Below are 22,976 nucleotides of genomic sequence, written 5' to 3'. Positions count from 1 at the left end.
TTAACCTGGGTGTATTAACCATTAAATATGTGTCCTCTGCTTCATTATGGAAGTAAAAAAAACATTTAAATAATGTTTGTGTGCTGGTGTCATAGTCAATTTGACAAATGTGAGAAATGACAACACAAATTGCTCAACTGGGATAACACATAGCAAACATTGGACCTCCTGATAGAATCAATGCCCACTTGCACGCTGGTGCTGAGTCACTGTGTGCCACACAGGGACAGCTGCCACTCAGTGTTCTCTTAGAATGTTTGAGATTAGATGTCGGACTTGAAATATCACGCGCCACGCGTTCTGTTGTCTGTTGCTATGCAATCGAGCAGCGTACAGTGGGGGGCATCTGAGGACGGGGTTGTTGTTGTCGTGGCATTGAGGGAGACGTCGTTAAGAGACACGACAGGTGTTAGGGGTAACCAAGGACGCAGGCCGGTGATTGGTCAGGAGGGTGAGTGGCTAATGACCAGGCGCCGGCCTGGCGGCAATAACATGGTCACATGAGGCTGGGGGGCCTGGGGGCGAGTAGCAAAGCAGGGGGTGAGATTATTGATGGGGACTAATTGGTGCGGGGATAAACGGCACAGCATAACGGAGAGACGACAGTCTTGGTTGGGGTTGGAGTTGGAGTGGTAGCAGTGGTAGCAGTGGACGGAGTGAGTACAGAGTAGGGTAGCAGCAGAGTAACGGACCTTGGGAGAGAGGGAGAGAGAGCGAGCGAAATCGCGGAGCGGAGCGAGCGAACGGGGAGACATGGAGTGTTGTTGATGACGGTTGTGCATCGGAGCGAACGGAGAGACATGGAGCGATGAGGAGGAGGAGGTGTGAACTCTAAAGCATGAATAAACGAGACGAGAAAGACAACGAGAGTACGAGTCCTACAGATGTAATATAGGTCGCTACCAACACCACCACCTCTACCCCTATCACTACTCCTCCCACTACCCCTATCACTACCCCAACCCCTATCCATAGAAATAATATTAGTTCAAGATTAGGATCTTGTTTGCCACGTGCTACCTCCCCCCGTATGAGGCATGATAATTACTCAGACGCTGTCGCCTCGACAGACCTGGTTTTACCTGAGGACAGCTGCTTGCGTTGTGGCCGAAACGTCGTGAGAATTATTTTATTATGTTTTATTTTTATTGTTTCATTACTTCCCTTCTACGTAACTTTACCGAAAGAACCAAGAAGATGAATCCCTGCAGTCACGAAAGCTTTAAATCGAAAAATGATAATTATTGTTTCACTTAAACATTTGAAAGTATTTATTTCTAGAGCTTGAATGTGCGTTGATAAACCAAGCTCAATGTAAAATGACGAGTGAAATTGTACTTACTCATTGATTCAGATGTAGTTGAAGTTGTGAAAGCTGAAAAAGAATCAAATAAACAATAATTGGGTCATTGGGATTAGTAAAGTCTGGTTTCTTGAGCAGCAGGTTTAAATGGTCTGGTTATGAACATAATTCGTTTCTGAGACCTGTTCGTAAGTAGAACGGTTAGTAAATCGGAACACAATATTACATTGTATTTAAATTCCGATATGGTGGTGTTTATGAAATGTGTTCCAGTTCAACAAAAAGGAAAGCATTGTTAAACTCATACTTGAACATTTGCATGTAACACTGTAAAAAATGTTTTATAGTAATTGCAATTTAAAATAAACATTAATTGAAAAAAATATTTTATCTCAGTTCCTGATGTTAGCCGGTAGGGGGGGGGCAACGAGTTGCCATAATTACGCACACACACGGAGCACATGCACACACCAATTCCCGCTCTTCGCAAAGTGACAGTGATGTCACCACGGCACCTGTGCCAGGCCAGGTGCCCTTTGAGGCCACGTGAAGTGTGTTGTGTATATATATATGCCTTTTTCCAAAAATGTATATTAAGAATGATTCTGCCTATTGTTTTTATAAGTTTGATCTGGATGTAGAGCTGGGGCAAGGAAGTAGCCATAAAATGTAATTTTAAAAAACCCGGTGCAAGGAGCGGGGGGATAATGAGATTCAGGGGAAAGCTCTACCGTGCTTCAACGGCCGCCATAAAACACGGACAAACAGCAGGGGCCACGGATCTCCTCGGACGGACGGCGAGAGCAACAGGGACGGTGAACATTGCAACTGGTGATATTTATTTTTTCAACAGTAAAAAGTCGAAGCTTAGCTATTTCGTCAAACTCAGTGTAATAAAGGTCGTTGAGGCGACTTCTGGAATCCGGTCTTTTATTCACTTTTCATTACAGCTCTCCTTCACGCTGCTGACAGGCAGCGTGAGAGGGATAGAGAGAGACGCGCAGCCACGTGGCAACTTGGAGCCCCGCTCTCACGTGACCTCCTCCTCCGTTCGTTCCAGTTTTGACCACGTGTTGTTCGTCTCCACCCCTATTTAATACCCGGGTCACGTGGTACGTTTCCACCAATCCTGGTTAGCCTCTATGGAATCTTCCAGACTCCATCGTAGGCTCCCGGGACCACGCCCCTGACTCATCTCCCCATTGGCTGTGGCCAAAGCCAGCAGAACCAATCCTCTACTTACAGCTGTCACCTTTCCATTACGTCAGGGCCACGCCCCTAGGCTTTCCCCCATTGGCTATGGACCAGGACCGGCAGAGCCAACCATCGTGACGAGTTGTGATACGTCAGTGAGCCGGATATATCCTCACATTACATCAGGATATCAAAATATTACTTGAATAAGAAGCACGGATCCCTGGTGATACAGACGGGGATCAAAGGTTAATAAAACCCTCGGAATACCTGTGGTAACTATGGTATAACACAAATCTTGGTGAGGCATGAGCCAAATAATAATTCTCTTTGGCATCTTTTTCGACTTCCATGGTGAATCTGATGGCTGGGTGCATGGAATTGATGTGGTCGAGAAATTGGTCTAGAGCAGGCAGGCCATGTGGCCAGAGGACAAAAGTGTCATCTACCCTTTTTGGATGTCCTAATTAAAAGGAGACCTGATGGTTCAATGAGCCACTCTGTCTACAGGAAAGCCACCCATACGGATGCTTACCTAAAACCGGATTACCACCACCATCCATCCCAGAAGAACTCCCTCATCAAGACTCTATACCATAGAGCCCAATGCATTTCCGACCAGGAACACATTGCCAGTGAACTCAAACACGTACGCCAAGCTCTTAAGGTTAATGGTTACTCCGACTACACAATCCGCAAAGCCATCACTCCAACCATCAAGAAGGATCCGGTTGAGGAGCCTCTCAAGACCATCACCTTACCCTACATTGCTGAGGTCACAAAAAAGATCTCCAAAATCCTGATTAAACACAAGATCCAGGTCCGATTCAACACAGTACATAAAATCTGTGATCTGGTCCCGTCTGTAAAAGATGTGGTTCCAGACATACAGTACCCTGGCGTCTACAAACTAAGTTGCCTCTGTGGTAGCAGTTACATTGGAGAAACCAAACGACATGTCTCGGACCGCATCCGTGAACATAAAGCAGACTTGAAACACGATAGGACAAACACCTCAGCCATGGCAGATCACTGTTACAATTCAGTGGGTTCACATGATATTGACTTCTCCAAGACAGAGGTTCTCTGCAAGCCATCTGGCTACCATGAGAGATTCGTTCATGAGGCGATCCACATATACAAACACAGAGACAATTTCAACCGAGAAGATGGATTCCGGCTTAGCAATCATTGGAAGGACGTAATAAACCATTTCGGATCTTAACTGATTGTGTCCACGTTTACGGTGACTTTCAGACCGCGTTCCACTCACTGACATTGACTATATATCTTGTATTCTCCGCAGGGAATGGATTCTTTGCTCCGCTGCAAGCTTCCTACTACCACTCTCCCATTGACATATTTCGTTGCTTCCTCTTAGTACCTTTCACGCGACGGTCAATGGTATAGTGTATAGCATATTGTATAATAATAAATAATATTAAAGTGTAATGTTTAATACAATGTATAAGGTCATATATAGTATCGTAATTGTATAGTGAATATACAGCAGTGTGGTATACAGTTGGGTGGGTAGAATAATACATCGTGTAATATTACACTATGTATTTTTCTAAGACATAGGGTAGTGTATAGTAATACAGTATACAATTTGATGTTGGGTTTGTCTATGGCAGCATACAGTACGGGATAGACCCGTGTGATGTAAGGAAAAAGTTTAAAAAGTTTAGCTGGAAGCATATTATATTTTTTGCGACCTAGAATTGTAATGTATTACTTACGGTTAGTAGCTCAGCTTATTGAGAGTATATTTAGCATACTGATGATACTATGTAGTTTATACTTTAGCTTTTTACGTGGTTGTTTAGTTACTGCAGCTACATACTATTAACATTCCTTCCCTTTATTAATGCTACCCCTACCCCCTCCCTTTGATGCTGCTAATCCTGCATAATGCATGGGCATAATATGACTTTGAAAACCCCCCGGCCATCTCCTACGCATTTCACAAATAGCACTAGTCGCATTCCTGCATTTCCCATAAATATGCTAAATTCCTCTTGATATGCAGATTCTTTTGTCAAGGCGCATTTCCCCCCCCTTCCAACCCAGCTTAAATAGACGGTCCAAGCGGGTGGTGTTTCATTTAGACGCTGTCGCCTCGACAGACCTGGTCTTCACCTGAGGACGGCTGCTTGTGTTGTGGCCGAAACGTCGTGAGAATTATTTTATTATGTTTTATTTTTATTATTTTATTACTTCCCTTCTACGTGACTTTACCGAAAGAACCAAGAAGATCAACCCAATTAGTCTCTATGGTTAAGGACATGGTACTATCTCCTGATGACATCCTCGTCAGCTTTGATGTAATATCTTTGTTTACCAAAGTCCCAGTACCGGACACCCTAACAATAATTGAGGACTTAGTCCAACATGGATTGAATTCGAATGTACCTGCGCTGGTTAGGCATTGCCTCACCAACACCTATTTTACCTGGAATGGCACCTTCTACAAACAGAATGAGGGTACCCCTATGGGCTCCCCCTTGTCACCAGTTATAGCCAACATGTTCATGGAAAAGTTTGAATCAGACGCCATCCAGACATCCACCCTGCGTCCTTCCCTGTGGAAGAGGTATGTGGATGACACTTTCGTCATCTGGCCACATGGCCTCCCAGCATTGAACCACTTCTTGGACCACATCAATTCTAGACACCCATCCATCAGATTCACCATGGAAGTGGAGAAAGACGGTAAACTACCATTCTTGGATATTCTGTTTAAGAGGAGGCCTGACGGATCCTTGGGACATTCTGTCTACAGGAAAGCCACCCACACAGATTCCTACTTGAAACCGGATTCCCACCACCACCCATCTCAAAAGAATTCTCTCATTAAAACGCTATACCTCAGAGCCCATGGCATTTCTGACCAACACCACCTGACCGGTGAATTAAGACATGTACATCGGGCCCTCAGGATGAACGGATACTCTGACCGCACTATCCGCCAAGCTGTTTCTCCCACCACACAGAAACAGCCACATGAAACTCCGACCAAAACTATCACGTTACCATACATAGCAGGCGTGACCAAAAATATCTCCAAAATTCTAAACAAACATAAGATCCAAGTCCGATTCAGTACGGTGCATAAAATCAGTGATCTGATTCCATCTGTGAAGGATGTCGTTCCTGACTTACAGTATCCTGGAGTCTACAAATTGAGTTGCATTTGTGGTGATTGCTACATTGGAGAAACGAAACGTCATGTTTCTGATCGTGTTCGCGAGCACAAGTCAGATCTGAAACACGGCAGAACTGATTCTTCGGCCGTTGCCGATCATTGCTACAACTCGGTGGGCTCTCATGAAATTGTCTTTTCCGAGACCAAGGTTCTCTGCAAACCTCCTGGCTACCATCAAAGGTGTGTACACGAAGCCATACAAATATACAAACACAGACATAATTTCAACCGTGATAATGGGTACAAACTTAGTAATCATTGGAAAGATGTTATCAACCACGCAAAAAAGACTTAATTACACATTTTTGGACCATCTTATCTGACAGGCACTATTTTACTTTACTTTACCGAGTGTTAACATCCCCAGTGTTTAACAGTACTCTCTTCATTGTTCAGCCAGCACTGGTATAAACATGGGCATTTTCGTTCTTTTCTATCATGTGTATCAACAGGTGCTTGTACACACACATGTCCACGTACACTTGCACCCCACACTCTCTTTTAGCCTCCCCTCCCCCTCTCTGTCCAATGCGTTGGCGTGTGCAGCAGTAGTTGCTTGCGCACAACCACGTCCACGCCGCCGACTCTCGTGTACCACGTCGTGCATTCTTTTGGCCCCGCCCCCCCTCCCCCTCCCGATGCGTTCTACGTGGCACGTCGTGCCGTCTTTGAGCCCCGCCCCCCTCCCTCCCGATACGTTCCATTCATTGGCTACCACATTCTGATGAGCTCCCCCCCCCTCTCCTGCCCCCTCAACTTGCTTTTATGGGATTACATCTTGAATCATTGCCTCACTTGATGCAGCAAATCTGGCTGTGACGGTCCCACCTGATGACGGAGACTTGTGTTGCCTCCGAAACGTCGTGATTTTTATTTTATTTTACTTTCATTAATTGTAATGTTTTACCTACGTGACTTTACCGAAAAAACCTAAGAATATGAAACCTTGAATCACATCCAAAAAAGTAATCTGTGCCTGTACTGCCCACAAATTATAAATAGACTTCCAGTATTGTATCCCTATTGTACACATACATGGTTTCTGTCTTTATTTTCTTATAGCCCCTCTGTATTTTGTACTTATAATATGTTGGATAAACATGTTGAGACAAAATTGCACGAATAAATGTTAACCTGCGGTTCCTTTTCATGGTTCTTATATTTTTCATGGTGATCGGTTGACTTAACGTAAGTGATTTGTGGCACCATGAAGGCATGATATTGGGTGGATTAAAAATGGAAAAGTTATGGCAACAGACATTCAATATAAGTATTTTTTTTAGTAAATCCAAATCAACAACACATTTATATATACACGGTCTAACCAAAAAACCTATATTATGGATAATATTGGTCGCGAAAGCCTACGTGTTTTCCTGGAGGATATCTGCCTGCCTGAGCTGCTGATCCCTGGATCCGCTCGAGCTGCTGCTCCATGGATCTGCCCGAGCTGTTGCTCCATGGATCTCCCGAGCTTCTGCGCCCTGGATCTACTCGAGCTGTTGCTCCATGGATCTCCCGAGCTTCTGCGCCCTGGATTTACTCGAGCTGTTGCTCCGTGGATCTGCCCGAGTTGCTGCTTCATGGATCTTCCTGAGCTGCTGTGCCCTGGATTTGCTCGAGCTGCTGCTCCATGGATCTGCCTGAGCTGCTGTGCCCTGGATCTACCCGAGCTGCTGTGCCCTGGATCTGCCTGAGCTGCTGCTCCATGGATCTGCTTGAGTTGCTGCTCCCTGGATTTGCCCGAGTTGCTGCTCCCTGCATCTGTCCAAGTTGCTGCTCCCTGGATCTGCCGAGTTGCTGCTCCCTGGATCTGTCCAAGTTGCTGCTCCCTGGATCTGCCGAGTTGCTGCACAGTGGATCTGCCCGAGCTGCTGCGCCCTGCATCTGCCCGAGCTGCTGCTCCCTAGATCTGCCCGAGCAGCTGCTCCATGGATCTGCCTGAGCTGCTGCGCCATGGATCTGCCCGAATTGCTGCTCCCTGCATCTGCCCGAGCTGCTGCTCCATGGATCTGCCAGAGCTGCTGTGCCCTGGATCTGCCGAGTTGTTGCGCCCTGCATCTGCCCGAGCTGCTGCTCCTTAGATCTCCCCGAGTTGCTGCTCCCTGGATCTGCCGAGCTGCCGCTCCCTGGATCTGCTCGAGTTGCTGCTCCCTGGATCTGCTCGAGTTGCTGCTCCCTGGATCTGCCCGAGTTGCTGCTCCCTGGATCTGCTCGAGTTGCTGCTCCCTGGATCTGCCCGAGTTGCTGCTCCCTGGATCTGCCCGAGCTGCTGCTCCCTGGATCTGCTCGAGCTGCTGCTCCCTGGATCTGCTAAAGTTGCTGCTCCCTGGATCTGCCCGAGTTGCTGCTCCCTGGATCTGCCCGAGTTGCTGCTCCCTGGATCTGCTCGAGCTGCTGCTCCATGGATCTGCCCGAGCTGCACCTTGACTCAAACCCAGTTAATCTCATCGCTTGAGTGGTGCTTCAGTATTAACCACTATCTGATTGTCCTACCACCACACCTACCCGTCTTGGCCTGTGATGAGTTTGCTGTGCTCTACAACCAGCTTGTCTTGTTTAAGCTAAGCTCATCACCTGATATGGGCTACTCAATTCAATACCTTAGGAGCCTCCATCCCCTTTCCCCTGATGAATTTCGGGTTGACTGGTGGACGGAGGAGCCCTGCATGAAGGTTGGAATATTAGAGCCAGTGAGGACTGATGGTTCCAATTCACTGTCTACTCATACGATCTCCGTAATCTCACGTCTGCATTGGACCCTCAGATCCAGATTCCCAGATGCCCATCCCCATCGGCCTAGGGATATAATTACTATACTTGACCTACAAAATAGAAGCATTAGTGGTAAAGAGCCTGTACTAAAGTTTATGCTTATGAACGCTAGGTCTGTCGTGCAATGGGCCCCTTTAGTACGTGACACGATTGCTATCAGCTGTCCTCACCTAGCTTTTATTACTGAGACCTGGTGTCGACCTGGAGTCAGTCAACCTTTGGCTGATTTAGTCCCAGATGGGTAATCAAGATTGCATATTCCCAGACCAAGTAAAACGAGAGGTGGCGGGGTGGCTGTGATCTTTCAGACTGGTCTCATCTGTGCCATGTGCCCTGGTCCCAAAGTTGGGTCATTTGAATACATAATCGTGCGTTGTGCCATGAATGGGAATCAGGGCCTGTATCTCACTCTTGTTGAAAGGCAACGTGGAAGCAAAGGTGATTTACATCTCAGCTGGCTGAGGTTATCTCTCCCTTGTTCCTGGAATTCCCTCGCACATTGTGCTGGGGGATTTCAACACATGGATGACCCATCTGACGGTTTGGCTACAGACCGTTTGGATACCATGGGTTCCATGAGATTTTCTAAGTTTATTCAGGGCCCAATCCATGATAACGGCCACACGATTAACATGGTATTCACCCAGGGGTATCAGTTGGGGCCATTACATTTTTGTCCGCACTCTGGACTGATCACGGGGTGAGTCATGCTGAGATCAAGTGTCTTCCCACCCTACTCCGACGGTCTGGGGGAGTTTAGGGAGGCTAGGTTCAGCCCCAAAGGCTAAATACCCCTTCTGGATTTCATGACGCCTTATTGGCGTCATGAAATCCAGATATTGTGGGTTTACTCTCCAAGACACCGTCGTGCTAAACTAGTAATGCATTGGCACGTTTTGTTTACGTGTCAAACCTTATTAATCGGCTGTGTCGGATGGTGGCAGGTTTAACAACACATTTATATTTAAGCGATCTAACCCAAAATACCTCTTATGGAGCACAAGCAATGTCACCAGAGTTAATAGCAACATAGTTATATTTGTGAACTGTATAAACATTTACATTCCCATGCATCACCTACAGAATCAGAATCCTTATTTAGACTGGAAAAATCTCATGAACTATAAAGCTCTTTTTCACATGGTTCAATATAATCATCACAGGTATCGTTTTTTCTGAGGAAATTATGCGTTAAATTGGTGGTTAAAATAATATACAAAACAATTTCGGTTGCCGGGCCGGAAAATGCAATCGAATATTATGATCTGATGACTCGAGTGATTTAAGCCTCAGATAACCCTCTAGTCGTAAAATAAAACAGACCCAAAGAGTCAAAAGGGGATGATGCAATGAAAGACCAAAGCAGAGGAGTAAACCAAACCCCGTTCCTAAATGGAACGGGTGAAGTATGTTTTGTAACACAAGCCCGGTGTTAAACAATCAGTTCAGGTAATGCCTGGGTGACGATTTTGCACGTGGGGAAAAAAACATTTTCAATGCACACTGCCAGCGATTCTTGTGCGCCTTGTCAAGCAAGGGCTGAATAAGCTATATTCAAATCTACGGAACCCATTTTGCCTGTATCAATATTGTGAGAAAATAATAGGTTTTACCCCGTCCTGCAAGAATACGGGAGTTGTATTATCACAAAGCATCAATTCTGCATGAACCACACAATACTGGTGGTAAAAAATGCAAACGAATGTACTGTGATAATAATAATAATGTATGCGTTGACCTTGAAACTGACTGGCCTACACCAGAGACAACCTCCTCTATGGTCTAGTCTCTGCACCGGTATTAGAATAGAGAACAACGCTAAAAGGCGAACGGCACAAGGCAATTTTAAATATCAAACCTTAAATCGCTCTGGTTGGCAGTTTAACCTACGGGAACCTTTTTGTCGGTATCAAGGTGATGAAACACAAATTGGATGTATGCTTTGCGGCAATTCTACAGGTTTTAAGATGTTCAAACACCAATTAGACACCCATTCCATTGCATCCAGTCTGCATTAACCACACTACTCTATGGGGGATTGTGTGACTTTAGAAAAAATTGGTGATGAGGGAAGCTTAAAAATAAACTGACATCTTGAACATAACCATTGTCTGTTGGATATCTTCCCGTAAAACATCTGTAAAGAATTATTAACTAAAATATTTTAGGAATGTTGTTCCCCTTTTTTTCTGGCAACAAAACTGAAACCTTTTACGAGGAATCATGTCTGCATTAACCACAATACTTGTGGTCAGAATGCGAAAAAACATACTCTGATAATATATGCATTGTCCTTGAAACTGATTGATCTACACCAGAGACAGAAAGTTGTCCTTGAAACTGATTGGTCTAAAGCTGTCTCTGGTGTAGACCAATCAGTTTCAAGGGCAATGCATATATTATCATAGTATGTTTTTTTTTGCATTTTGACCACAAGTCTTGTGGTTAATGCAGACATGATTCCCTGTAAAAGGTTTCAGTTTTGTTGCCAGAAAAAAGGGGACAACCCTATTCTTATATTTTGGTACTGGCAAAGGAGGCCTCATGATAAAATATTTTATTTTACCAGGTAAGGCCCACTGAGCTATTAGCTCCTTTTTTCAGAAATGACCTTGCCACAAATGACAGCTGAAGGAAGTAGCTTAGCATCGTGTGGAAATTTATAGCAGACATTATTTAAGCAGTTGTTTGTAAATCTGGATGGAAAAACAGGAGGACCCGGAGAAAAATACACACGACCACAGGGAGAACATGCAGCAGGCATCAGGGTTGGGATCGAACCCACGACTTCCTGCATATCAGGCGAGGAAGATAACATCTCGTCACCTTGAGATGTTTTTTGTGAAAATTTGTATGTCTGGCCAATGCCATTTACGTTGCTATTCATTTGTAATGAGAGAAAATCATAGACCCCATAAAAGGGGCTCAAGTTGTAATTCAACGCCACGCACTCCTTGGTGTTACCACTGCATGAATCGTAGCACGCACAAACCCTTGCTCATCATAGGTCTGGTTACATCCTTGAAAATAGTCGCAGTCAGCAAATCCGCGATCTACAAACTCAAAAGCAACCAATAGGAAAACTCGAGTTTGGTTGACGGTTCCGAATGACACCCACCCCATCCTGTTGTTTGAAGTTACCATACATCAGGGGTGTCAAACATACGGCCCACGGGCCAGACCCAGCGCCTAAAGCCCATTCCTCCGGCGTGCCACATGTTTTAATATTTACGAGCTATTATACATTTTAGTTTTAAAGCTTCTATCTCAATCCAACTCTCTTTTCCCACACATTCTAACCCCACCTCTCGATGCCCTCGCCCAGACATCCACCCCCACCACTCCCTCTCCCCCACCACCCCCACCCGGTTCACCCGCGCATGTGTGGTGGTGATGTTGGAACACACTTACCGGTGCGGGTGATTGTGTCATCCCTGACCAGGCCTCCTGAGGGAAGGGGGCTGTGGGGTGTGTGTGATCCCACAGAACCCCGCCCCTCGGTGGGAAGCGGTACAAACCTGTTCTAGGTGGTTGTGTTATCAAGGACCAGGGCCTCCTGAGGGGAGACGGCTGGGGGGTGCGTGTGATCCCACAGAATGAGGTCCAACCCAGTACACGACGCGAAAACAGGAGCAACCAAGGCCGGCGACGGCCCTCGTGACCTGTTACAACTGTGGCTTCCGGGGCCACGTTGCTTCATGGTGCCGGGCTCCGCGGCAGCGCGAATCAGGACCTCGACCGGACGATACCCAAGTTCCCAAGTCATCACAGCATTCTCTGGCAAGTCGCGGCACCACACATGCTCGGCCCCCACACACATTACACACGACTCACCGCGCCACGCTTGACAATTCTTGTGATTCGGGTGTCGGTTCGGTGAGGGGAGGTGGGTTTGTACGGGAGCTCGGACCAGGTCAGTGGTCCGAGTTGGCTCATAGGGTAGTTGCTGCGTCGGCCGGGTCGTCCGTGGTTACAGGATCAATCGAGGGTGTCGAGGTTCGGGTGCTAGTTGATACAGGGGCATCGGCAATGGTCATTTCCGACCTCATTTATAACATACTCCCCGTTCAATGTCGGCCGTTACTTCCAGTTGATGTTCCGTGCTATGCGGCAAACGGAGGATCTTTGGGCAAGAATTTTCATTTGAGATATTAAACTGTCCAGGCCAGTCTTGGTTTCATCCTCTCTCTGGCTGCATTGAGCTTTCTTCGGGCCACCGCATAGCGTTTTTGGCCGCCCCGAGCAGTCTACGTACGGCCTGCGCGACGGTACAAGCGGTGGTTACCCAGACGGTACACGTACCGCCAGAGTCGCAGATGTTGGTGCCCCTACGGTTGTGGAAACCTCTCGGTGTGGGTATGACAGATCATGGTGTCCTGTTGGGTCCGTCTAACGCAGCGGTGAAGGGTTTGGATTTGGCGGTGGCACGGACGATAGTGAGGGGAGACAGGGACCCCTGCGTCATGGTCCTAAATGCGGGATCACGGACGGCTGTGGTCCCACAGGGGACCGTGCTGGCTCACGTGGCGCCGGCACCCATGGAGGAGCCAGTGATAGGGCATGTGAACACTGATCCTGCTCCGCATTCGCATTTGGGCCGTGATCAAGGATGGCTGGATTTGCTTTGTTCCGGATCCAGAGACCTGTCCAGTTCACAACCTGTCGCATTGCGCACCCTGTTACTTGAATTTTCCAATGTTTTCAGCAAACATAAATATGATGTCGGCTGCACTAATTTGTTGCGCCACCACATCGACATGGGTGACGCCGCCCCCATTCGTCAAAATCCGTTCCGGCTAAGCCCCGCCGAAAAGAAACATGTCAAATCGTCTGTTAATGACATGTTGTCTGCTGACATTATTTTCCCTTCCACCAGTCCATGGGGGGCTCCCATTATGCTCGTTAAAAAGCACCATGGGTCACTGAGATTTTGTGTGGATTTTTGTCGCCTTAATAAGATCTCTGTGGCCGACGCATATCCACTCCCTAGGAGGACGAACCACTGGACGCCTTAGCAGGGGCACGATATTTTTCCACATTAGACCTGCTATCGGAATTTGGCAACTCCCCCTTGACGAGGAGTCAAAACCCAATACCGCTTTTCGGACACCTTTGGGCCTGTTTCAGTTCAATGGGTTCCCTATGGGACTTCTCAGCTCCCGCGACATTCCAACGGTTAATGGAATTAGTTTTGGCCAGTCTCCGATGGGATACCTGTTTGATTTACCTGGACGACGTTATTGTTTTCAGCAGGACGTTCGAGGAACACCTCGAACGACTGCGGGTGGTATTCCTGAAAATGCGATCCGCTAATTTGCAATTTAAGCTGCAGAAGTGCCACCTCCTCCGGGAATCCGTGCGGTACTTGGGGCACATTGTGAGTCGTTCAGGTATCTCTATGGATCCTGATAAGACACAGTGTGTCAGCTCATGGCCTACGGCCACTTCGGTCAGTGAGGTCCGTAGCTTCATCGGGTTTGCCTCCTACTATCGGCGGTTCGTCGCAAACTTTTCCACCATAGACAAACCCCTCCATGCCTTGACGGCAAAGGGCGTAACATTTTATTGGGGACCGGAGGAAGAGACCGCTTTCCGTTCCCTTTGTGATGCCCTGGTGAGTGCTCCGCCCTTGAGTTACCCTGGATGGAGGGTTGCACCATTATAACATTGTTGTGACCACTGCCCTGCGGGGTAAGGCCATTTGGGCAGTACACGAGCGCTTGTTGCACCTGGGTGTGCATAAGACATTGGCCACACTTAAGCTGGACTTTTTCTGGCCTGGCATGGCTGAAGACGTCGCTAATTTATTGAAAGGGTGTGTGCAGTGCACGCGGCAGAAACCACCGCCGAAACCCTGTTGTCCACCTTTGCAATTGATTCGGGTCTCCCGCGTAAATGAATTAGTTGCTCTGGACATCCTTGGTCCATTTCCCACTACCCCATGTGAGAATAAGTATTTGCTAGTGGGAGTCGAGTATTTATCACGATGGCTTGTGGCCTGGCCACTCCACAACCAGTCGGCGACGACGATCACTGAGGCATTCCTTAATGGCTATGTAATGGACAAGGGTGCTCCCGAACATCTTCTGACCGATCAGGGCAATTCATGTTCTTCAAAATTGTTGCGGGAGGTGTGCGATTTGTTGGGAACAAAGAAAGTACTCACGTCACCGTACCACCCGCAGACGGATGGCATGGTTGAGCGGCTGCACAGGACTCTGACCTCCATGTTGAGCCATCAGATCAGCGAATCCCAATTCGACTGGGATTTGCATATTCCCGGAGTCCTGGCTGCATATAGGATGGCTCCTCACGCATCTACCGGCTACTCACCGTTTTTAATATACAAGAGAGAACACGACCCCCGGATTGATGTCCAGTTACGAGCCGCGCCCAACAAGGCTAAATCTGAAATTTCTGACTCCGTGCGCTTTACCCTTCAAAAGCTTTCCGAAGTGCGGGAGGCTTCCAGGGAAAATACCAATTTGCGCCAATTGGAAAATGAGCAGCTGAGGGGTTCCCGTACTTCTGCACATGAGTGGGCGCCAGGGGACGGAGCCTGGTTGCACTGTCCACAGGTACCGGTGGGTACATCGCCCAAATTGTTTAAACCCTGGAAAGAGCCGGTTGATGTGATTCGGGTCATTTGACCACAGTGTGTCCAGATCCGCTTGGGGCAGGGGAGTTGGTTTGTACATCCCTCATGCCTCAAGCCTTTCATCACTCTGCGTGAGTTCACTCCATCTCCACACCGCAGGGACCGAGTCAGATGTGTCCGGTGAGGTGAGGTGTTTCTGCTGAGGTTGGTCCTCAGCAGAGTCGTGTGATCCCATTCTTAGGTACCATGCACCTAACGTCCCCAGAGCCGCCGCCTGTGCCGTCGCCTCCAGATTCGGGAGAGAACCCGTCCACCCGGCCGACTGCTCTTCATGAGGAGCCGGCTTCGAAGGGACATTTGCATATTTCTTCCGGGACCTCCAGCGAGAGCGAGCCCACCTCCCCTGGGGGCCCGGGCACACGGACTTGATCAAAGACTCTTCGGTTTTTGTGATCCCCATACACACCCGCTCCCACACCATCAGTTGGTTGTCGCACTCGGCAGGCCGTATCGGTCATTGGCTGAACCTGGCCTTTATTGTGCGTGCGGGTGTTGTTACACGGTGAGGGTGGGAGATGTTGGTGATGGAGCGGGTTCTGAGCATTCGTGTTTTATTGCATTTTGGGTTTTTTCTCGTGGTTCTTGTTCTATACTTCCGCCATTTTTCCTGTTCATTACTGTACATTTGTAGATAGCAGAGGTGTGGACTCGAGTCATGTGACTTGGACTCGAGTCAGACTCGAGTCATGAATTTGATGACTTGCGACTCGACTTGGACTTGCATAACAATGACTTTGTCCCACCTATGAGATGTGGACTCGAGTCATGTGACTTGGACTCGAGTCAGACTCGAGTCATGAATTTGATGACTTGCGACTCGACTTGGACTTGCATAACAATGACTTTGTCCCACCTCTGGTAGATAGTGTATGTATTGTATAGGTGGGCTTGGGTATTTATTTGTTAATTGTTATTGTCGAGGCACACATAGGGGTTTTACTCGCTTTATTCACTTTATATTGCTAGTCACCTTGTTCATTTTAATAGGGGGAGGTGGCAGCCGAGACGGCTGAGTGTTACAAAGTGGGGGTGATGTAGTGAGATCACGGATGTCACTGTGTAATGCCGGCTCTAGAGAGGCACGGTGTGCGGTGTATTGACATCGCTGGAACCACGTGTATGTGGGTGGAGTACCGGCCCTGGAGGGTGCTCGGTGAGCGCTGACTGACAGCGCTGAATGGCACCACGCTCTAAGTGCAGTGCCGACCCCTACAGGATACGGTGTGAGAGTGTTGGCCACAGGGAATGGGGATACTATAGGCCGTGGCACTCTGGTTGACCCCAGAGGACACGTGACCGGTTAAGTCTACACAGGGCCCCCAAGTGGGGGCTAGGGGTGGTCACATGTTAGGGCCAAGATCCTGCTCGAGGGTTCTCGAAGGTGATCGTGGCTAAGAACGGAGCCAGCCACTCCACGGAGGATATAAGCCGGGTCCCCGAAAGGGACCGGCTGCTGTTGTTCATCCTGAAGAAACCTTAATCTACTTTCTACTTCCTACAGAGTCCAACACGTGGGCCTGGACTCAAGCTGTGGTCCGGTCCATTGTAGCTAGTTACTGTGTAATTAGTGCAGTTAGCCTGGTGGTCCACCACCATAGGTTGTTATAGTGTTAAGGGGTAATTACCCCGTGTGTTGGTATTAATAAATGTGTTGCCTCCAAAGAGTACGTCTGCGACTCAGTTGAATCCACTACACAAGCAATGAAAGGTAGCGAGATCCCAATCCGATTGTTCTGAACTTTGATGCAATTACAAAAAAAATGTTTAAGCGTTTTAAACTTTACGTGGTTTTGTTGCCATGGATTTAGCTTTCCCGTTTTTATACAGCTGATTTTCAGTAAATTAATGCAGTATTATTATGCTTTTCACTTGTGTGGCCCGTGGGAGGTGCATTTGAATCCAAATCGGCCCGCTGGTCCAATGGAGTTCGACTCGTGCCCAAACATCAACCCTTCATAAGAATAGGGGTTTTCCCCTTTTTGCTGGCAACAAAACTGAAACCTTTTTACGAGGAATCATGTCTGCATTAACCACAATACGTGTGGTCAAAATGCAAACAAAAAACACACTGATAATATATGCATTGTCCTTGACACTGATTGGTCCACATCAGAGAAGGCTTTCTTTTGAGCCTCGTCTCAATTGGTGCTAGACCAGAGGACGCCTTTTGGCATCTTTGGTTGCCTGAAAAAAGGGGAAAAACCCTATTTTTATTCATATTGTTATGTTTTTTCGGTAAAGTCACGTAGGTAAAAAATTAAAATTAATAAAAGTAAAATAAAATAAAAATCACGACGTTTCGATTGCAACACAAGCAATCATCATCAGGTATAAATGAAATAGCAACAAAAAATTATATTTTATTTTACTTTTATTAATTTTAATGCTTTACCTACGTGACTTTACCGGAAAACCTAAGAATATGGATCCTTGCAGTCACGAAAGCTTCAAATCTATAATTGAAACCTATTTTTGTATTTTGGTACTGGCAAAGGAGGTCGAATGATGTAGATCAACCCAAACATTAAACAGGAAGTATTTTTTCATGTAAAATATGATTAATATTGTCGAGTGTTGAACATAACTTGAATACAATGAAAAAAAATGTAGTGTGCAATACTGTATACAGACATTTAAAAAAATATATATTTGGAGTTTGAGTATTTTACCCGTGGCCAATAATGCAAACGTAGTATCCGTGTACAGTATTGTAGTACACTATGGGAAAACATCGCAGATGGCTCAACCCTCGCTGCCTCCTCCTCACTCGAGGCTGGGAATGCCGCCACGTGGCCTGGGACCCGCATTGGGGCCGCGTGTGAGACGAGATGGAGACAAAATGGCGCCTCGTGCGTTCTTCTTCCACGGCAGCAGCGGCGGCGTCATCATCGCGAGCAGTGCAGTTACGATGCCGTGCAGCAGGAATCTCGCGGGGGTGCGATCAGCAAACTGTACCTCAATACATTTAGGCGTGAAAAAGCCCTAATACCGCGATAGCTAAACCCGCTAGAGAAAATGGGGGTTTGCTATACCGACATTTCAGGTGCGTTTATGTGCTTTACTTTGCACGTGTCAATCGACGTGCTGGACAACACGTGGTATTTGGTGTTATCTTTGAATATTTTCACTCGTTAAAAATCAACAAAACATCTGAACATAGGAGGTGTTAAGATGTTCAAACACCAAATAGACACCTATTGCAATATATAACTGCTCAACCCGAGCTATCAATGCTTTGATAATTGTATTGTCTTTGTACATCTCGCCTTTTGGCATTATCTGGTCTAAGACTGGTGGTGACACAAGGTCACGAAGGAGGCTGTCTCTGGTGTAGGCCAATCAGAAACAAAGACAATACATTTTTTCCGAGCGTGCTTGTTTGCATGTTTTACCGCAACCATGATGTCTTGCGATAGGTGCATCTATTTGGTGTTTAAACATCTTGACACTTCCTGTTGCATTATCGCCGGAAAGGGTAATGCCTATTCTGTGTGTGTTTGCAATGCACTTGTGCAGGTTTTCTATATACTAGCCTATAGCAGTAAATCTGAAACAAAAAAAAAAGCGAAAAGCAACGCGTGACGTAATATTTATTGCATCCATTCATGCGCAATTTGTAAGGCTGCCGTGACGCAGACTTATTTCATTAAAAGATTATAATCCCTTGTTCATCAAGACGTCTTTTTTACTTCTGTAGAGGAGTAAATGGGGACGTGACGTCATGCGCGCTATGCGGTGCGATGACGTCATGTCTCCTTGTGATATTTAAGGGGGACCCCGTGACGAAAGCGGGGTCATTGTGGGAGCCCGGATGGAGAGAGGTTGAAGAGACAGCCAGGGATAGAGCTCAGGGAGTCTGGAGAGTAGCTGGCTGAAGTTGTGGAAGGTGCTGCTCTTCCCGGTCGGTCGGTGTTGGCTGATCCCCCGATCCGACTCGAGGTAGAGAGCCCAAGAGCTAGCCGAGCTAGGGACAGACAGAGCCGAGGGTCCACGTGAAGGACCCAGTGTAGGGCACCTACCTCTGGTGAAGTTGTCTCAACCCTTATTAATAAACCGGCGCAAGCCCTTACATGAATACCTGCCTTCACGTCGTCATTAAGTACACAACACTTCTATGTTTCAATAGCGTTACGGAGATCGCGTGACGTGAGGGTTCTGCCTTTGTAGTGAGGGTTGTAAGTAGACGCCGAGGAGGGGGGAGGAGGCGCCTCGCCCTCCCATGTGGAGTGACGTCACCCGCTAATTATTATTAATGAAGGGGGGGGTGTCCATTTGGAGGACGTCACCTGTTCGTGAGTATTAATGAGGGGGGCTCGGCGACGTGGAGTGACGTCACGCGCGTTACACACTGACATTATTGAGTAACTATAGTAGTAAATAAACTGTATTCAATTATATTGTACAAGTGAGTGAACCATGTTTTGTGATTGATGCTCTATTAAAAATCCCGGCATTATACAGTTCACATTTGTAATATGATGACCGTCAAGGAAATTGACAAATTGACCTGTCAAATCTAAACAGATAAGTAGACGATACCTCCTTCCCATCTCTGACCCTGCTTACATTCTGCAAAACGATGCTATCCCAGGTTTGCACCACACTAGGACTCGTATCCAATAGACAGGGTCCTTGTAAATACGCACCAGACAATCGGTTCAAGCGAAGCCCGGCTCTGCTGATGAGACACTGATTGTTGAAGCCGGCCCAGAGTTATTTGCTTATGTTGAACCAATGCTGCTGAAGACGTGCACTCCCACAAGGCCATGTGGCTGACGGGATGTGTAAAGATTAATATTTAGTTGTTTAACGTGAAGGGAAAGATTGAAGGAGACGTAGTGTCTAACTTGTATATATTGTTACCTATATAATTCACACAACTAAAAAGCGAATGCTAATTTCGTATCGTTATTTAGTACAATATTGTAATTGTCCCAACATGCTGAACGTCTGCAGCAAAACGAGGCGGTGCGACTTACGTGGATATGTTGTCGTGGTCTGTGCGTCACCTGCACAAACAAATACGAATATTCATCTTTAGCAAATAAAATACTTTCGTGTTGATTGCAATTATAAGTATACTCGCTATGCCTATTGCAATGCGTTATAGAGACCGCGTGAAAGTGATGTGTTTTTGTTTGTTTAACTTGTAAGCGTAATTAGCAAGTCACGTACCCGTGTGGGCTGTGAGTAAAATCCACAGCAGAAGATGCGGACAACGCCACCCCGCTGCCATGTCCGCCGATCAAGCTCAACACCTCAAACTGCGCTCTGTACAAATATCCGAATATTTGTTTCGACTGGAGGAGGAGGAATGAGGTAGGGCGGGGGGAGGGAGGAGGGAGGGGGAAGGGTGGGGGAGGAGGGAGGAAGAGGAGGGAGGAGGAATCCGATGAGCTATGAATCTCTTTTTCACGGATAGGGGTCGGATCAGTAAAGTTATAACAACAAACATTTCAACAACAATAGAAGTGCAACATCGAAAAAAGTAAGCGAGTCACTAAATATAAATAATTAAAATATAAATAACGTACGAGTAACTTGAAGTGCAGCACATATATTGTGTTATAGCTTGTGTTGCGATCGAAACGTCGTGATTTATTTTATTTTATACCTACGTGACTTTACCGAAAGAACCAAAGAGTATGGATTCCTGCAGTCACGAACGCTTCAAGTCAAGATTAAAAAAAATCGTCTAATCTTCCGGGAATATTTAGCCGTTTATATATGATACGTCACTGACCCGAGTGGCAAATAATGGTTTAAATTAACCCCCACGACTTGGCACGGTGTTGGGAATGCTCACCTCTCCTCGCATGCTGTGAGTCACAATGGAACACCTGTTCACAATGTCCCATTTTTTCAGAAGAAAATACAGACTACAGGTTGCAACAAAATAAAATTACACCCGAAGCCAGGTTGGTCCAGAATTGGTTGTTTTTCAAAAATGTAAACACCATAAAGAACAAGCACGCAGAGCGAGCATGCTCATACCACGGACGCATGCCCATAGAGTGTTGGTGGTGGAGCATCAATATCATGCACCATGAACTACATGGTAGAGGTTTTTTGGGTTAGAGCGCGTATATATATGTGTCGTTAAAACCCACCACCACCCGACAAAGCCAACTAGTAAGGCGCCGTCCATAAATGACGTAACGCGATTTTGGACGATTTTGACCCCCCCCCCCCCCCTTCGTCACACGACGTTACAAAAAATCAGACCCCCCCTCAAAGATGACGTCACAAAGCTCTGCCCCCCCCCCCCCAAATATATAAAACATGCTTCAAATCGCTTTAAACTATTGTCATTGTAGTGCGTATTTAATGTGAAAAGTATGTTAATAGAACGTGTTGTTTATATTTATTTATAGTTGCGCATTTTTACGTGACGTCACATTTCTCAACCCCCCCCCCCCTCGTCACACATCGTCACAAATGTCTGACCCCCCCCCCCCCCCTCTAGGTGCGTGACGTCATTTATGGACGGCCCCTAAGGGTTGGGTTGTCACGTAAACAGAACATGCCAATTCGTCACTAGCACAGCACCCCGGTGTGTTGGAGAGCCAAGCCACAATATTTACAAATTGGGTATGAAGTTTCGTCAGTAATAACAACTAGCCTCATCAGGCGACAGCCAGATTTGTGGAGAAGTCTTACTGTTTAGTTCCTTATATAGAGGCGTAGTTGTGTTGAACACCCTTCTGCGCTCTTGCACAATGTTGGGGGGGATTACTGAGGCAACGTACATTATGCATGTGCATTATGCGAGCCATTTGACCTTGTCATTCCTGTCTATTGTGTTTATTGTTAAAATAGCCCTACCAACGGTAATCCCTACTGAAGTACGCTGCCCTTTGTAGGCATGCATTTAAATCAAGTATCATTTGATTATTCGCTTCCACGCAGCACTAAGACGGTAGCTATCCGAACGGTTAAAGTTATTTTGATTTGTTTCAGTAGTAGCTGGTTTTGCACAGAACTTCAACATTATCAAAATCAATTGAGTGTCCTTGTTGGTACGCGTGTTCTGCTACTGCTGACAGTTGTATTTGGGAGAATTTAATATTTCTGTTATGTTCTTTTCGTCTCGTGCTGATCATTCGTCCTGCTTTCCTAACATAACATTTACCACAAGTGCAGTTAATCCTGTATACACCTTCTGTTGATAGCTTCGGTAATGCATCTTTTGTACCATATATTAAAATCTGTATTTTATGTACCGTGCCAAATCTGACTTGGATGTTTTGTTTTTCCAAACATCTGGCTAGTTGATCAGTTACTCCCGCAATGGGCAGTTTCAATGCTCGTGTTATTTGATTTGGTTTTGGTATGCAATGCCCTGTTGATTTGTGTATCATTGTAACCGTTCATTTGCAGCGCTTCTTTAACATGTTGAATTTCACTTCTCAGACTCTCACCATCCGACACTTTCTTAGCTCGTTGAATGAGCGTCCTGATAAGAGCAGATTTCATGTGCAGGGTGATGGTGTGAATGCATTCAGATAGGCATCAGTATGCGTTTTCTTTCGGTAAACACTGTGTGTTATTTTATCATTTCTACCCCGTTCGAGCAGAATATCCAGAAATGACAGAGTTCTGCTTCTTGCACGTGGCATCTGCTGCTATCGCTTCAATCTCCCGTCAAGCTAGCGCCTGTACCGCGCATGCATTTGCAGCTAGCGAATCACAGCTATGCACATTAATTGGTCGTCTCTCTCTGGATCGACCTCATGTCGCACCTGCTTGTCCTGGTGTGACTTCACTGTCCGCAGCTCAGACATGCAGGGTGCAAACCCTGCTTGTAAAACCCCGCGTGCGTTTACTCCACTACACTA

General features: G+C 46.5%; 1 protein-coding gene across 3 annotated transcripts in view; it reads right to left on the bottom strand.

The window, feature by feature from the left end:
• The window catches only part of LOC144733845 (scavenger receptor cysteine-rich domain-containing protein DMBT1-like), a 148,708-nt gene extending 128,270 nt beyond the window's left edge, over positions 1–20,438 (bottom strand). For 2 of the 3 annotated variants that reach the window (XM_078615848.1, XM_078615850.1), the window contains exons 1-3: positions 20,314–20,438; positions 20,118–20,147; positions 1,343–1,375 (exon numbers count right to left, since the gene is read on the bottom strand). In XM_078615848.1, coding sequence (XP_078471974.1) covers positions 1,343–1,375; positions 20,118–20,147; positions 20,314–20,374 — 124 coding nt within the window. In that variant the 5' untranslated portion in view covers positions 20,375–20,438. The remainder of the gene's footprint in view (positions 1–1,342; positions 1,376–20,117; positions 20,148–20,313) is intronic. The other variant, XM_078615849.1, reaches the window with a different exon arrangement.
• Between the last annotated feature and the right edge of the window lie 2,538 nt (positions 20,439–22,976).

The sequence above is a fragment of the Lampetra planeri genome, chromosome 48 (genome assembly GCF_965212315.1).
Source record: "Lampetra planeri chromosome 48, kcLamPlan1.2.h2, whole genome shotgun sequence".
NCBI lineage: Eukaryota > Metazoa > Chordata > Hyperoartia > Petromyzontiformes > Petromyzontidae > Lampetra > Lampetra planeri.
Note: the sequence above shows the minus strand (reverse complement) of the source record. Positions and strands in the feature narration are given on the sequence as shown.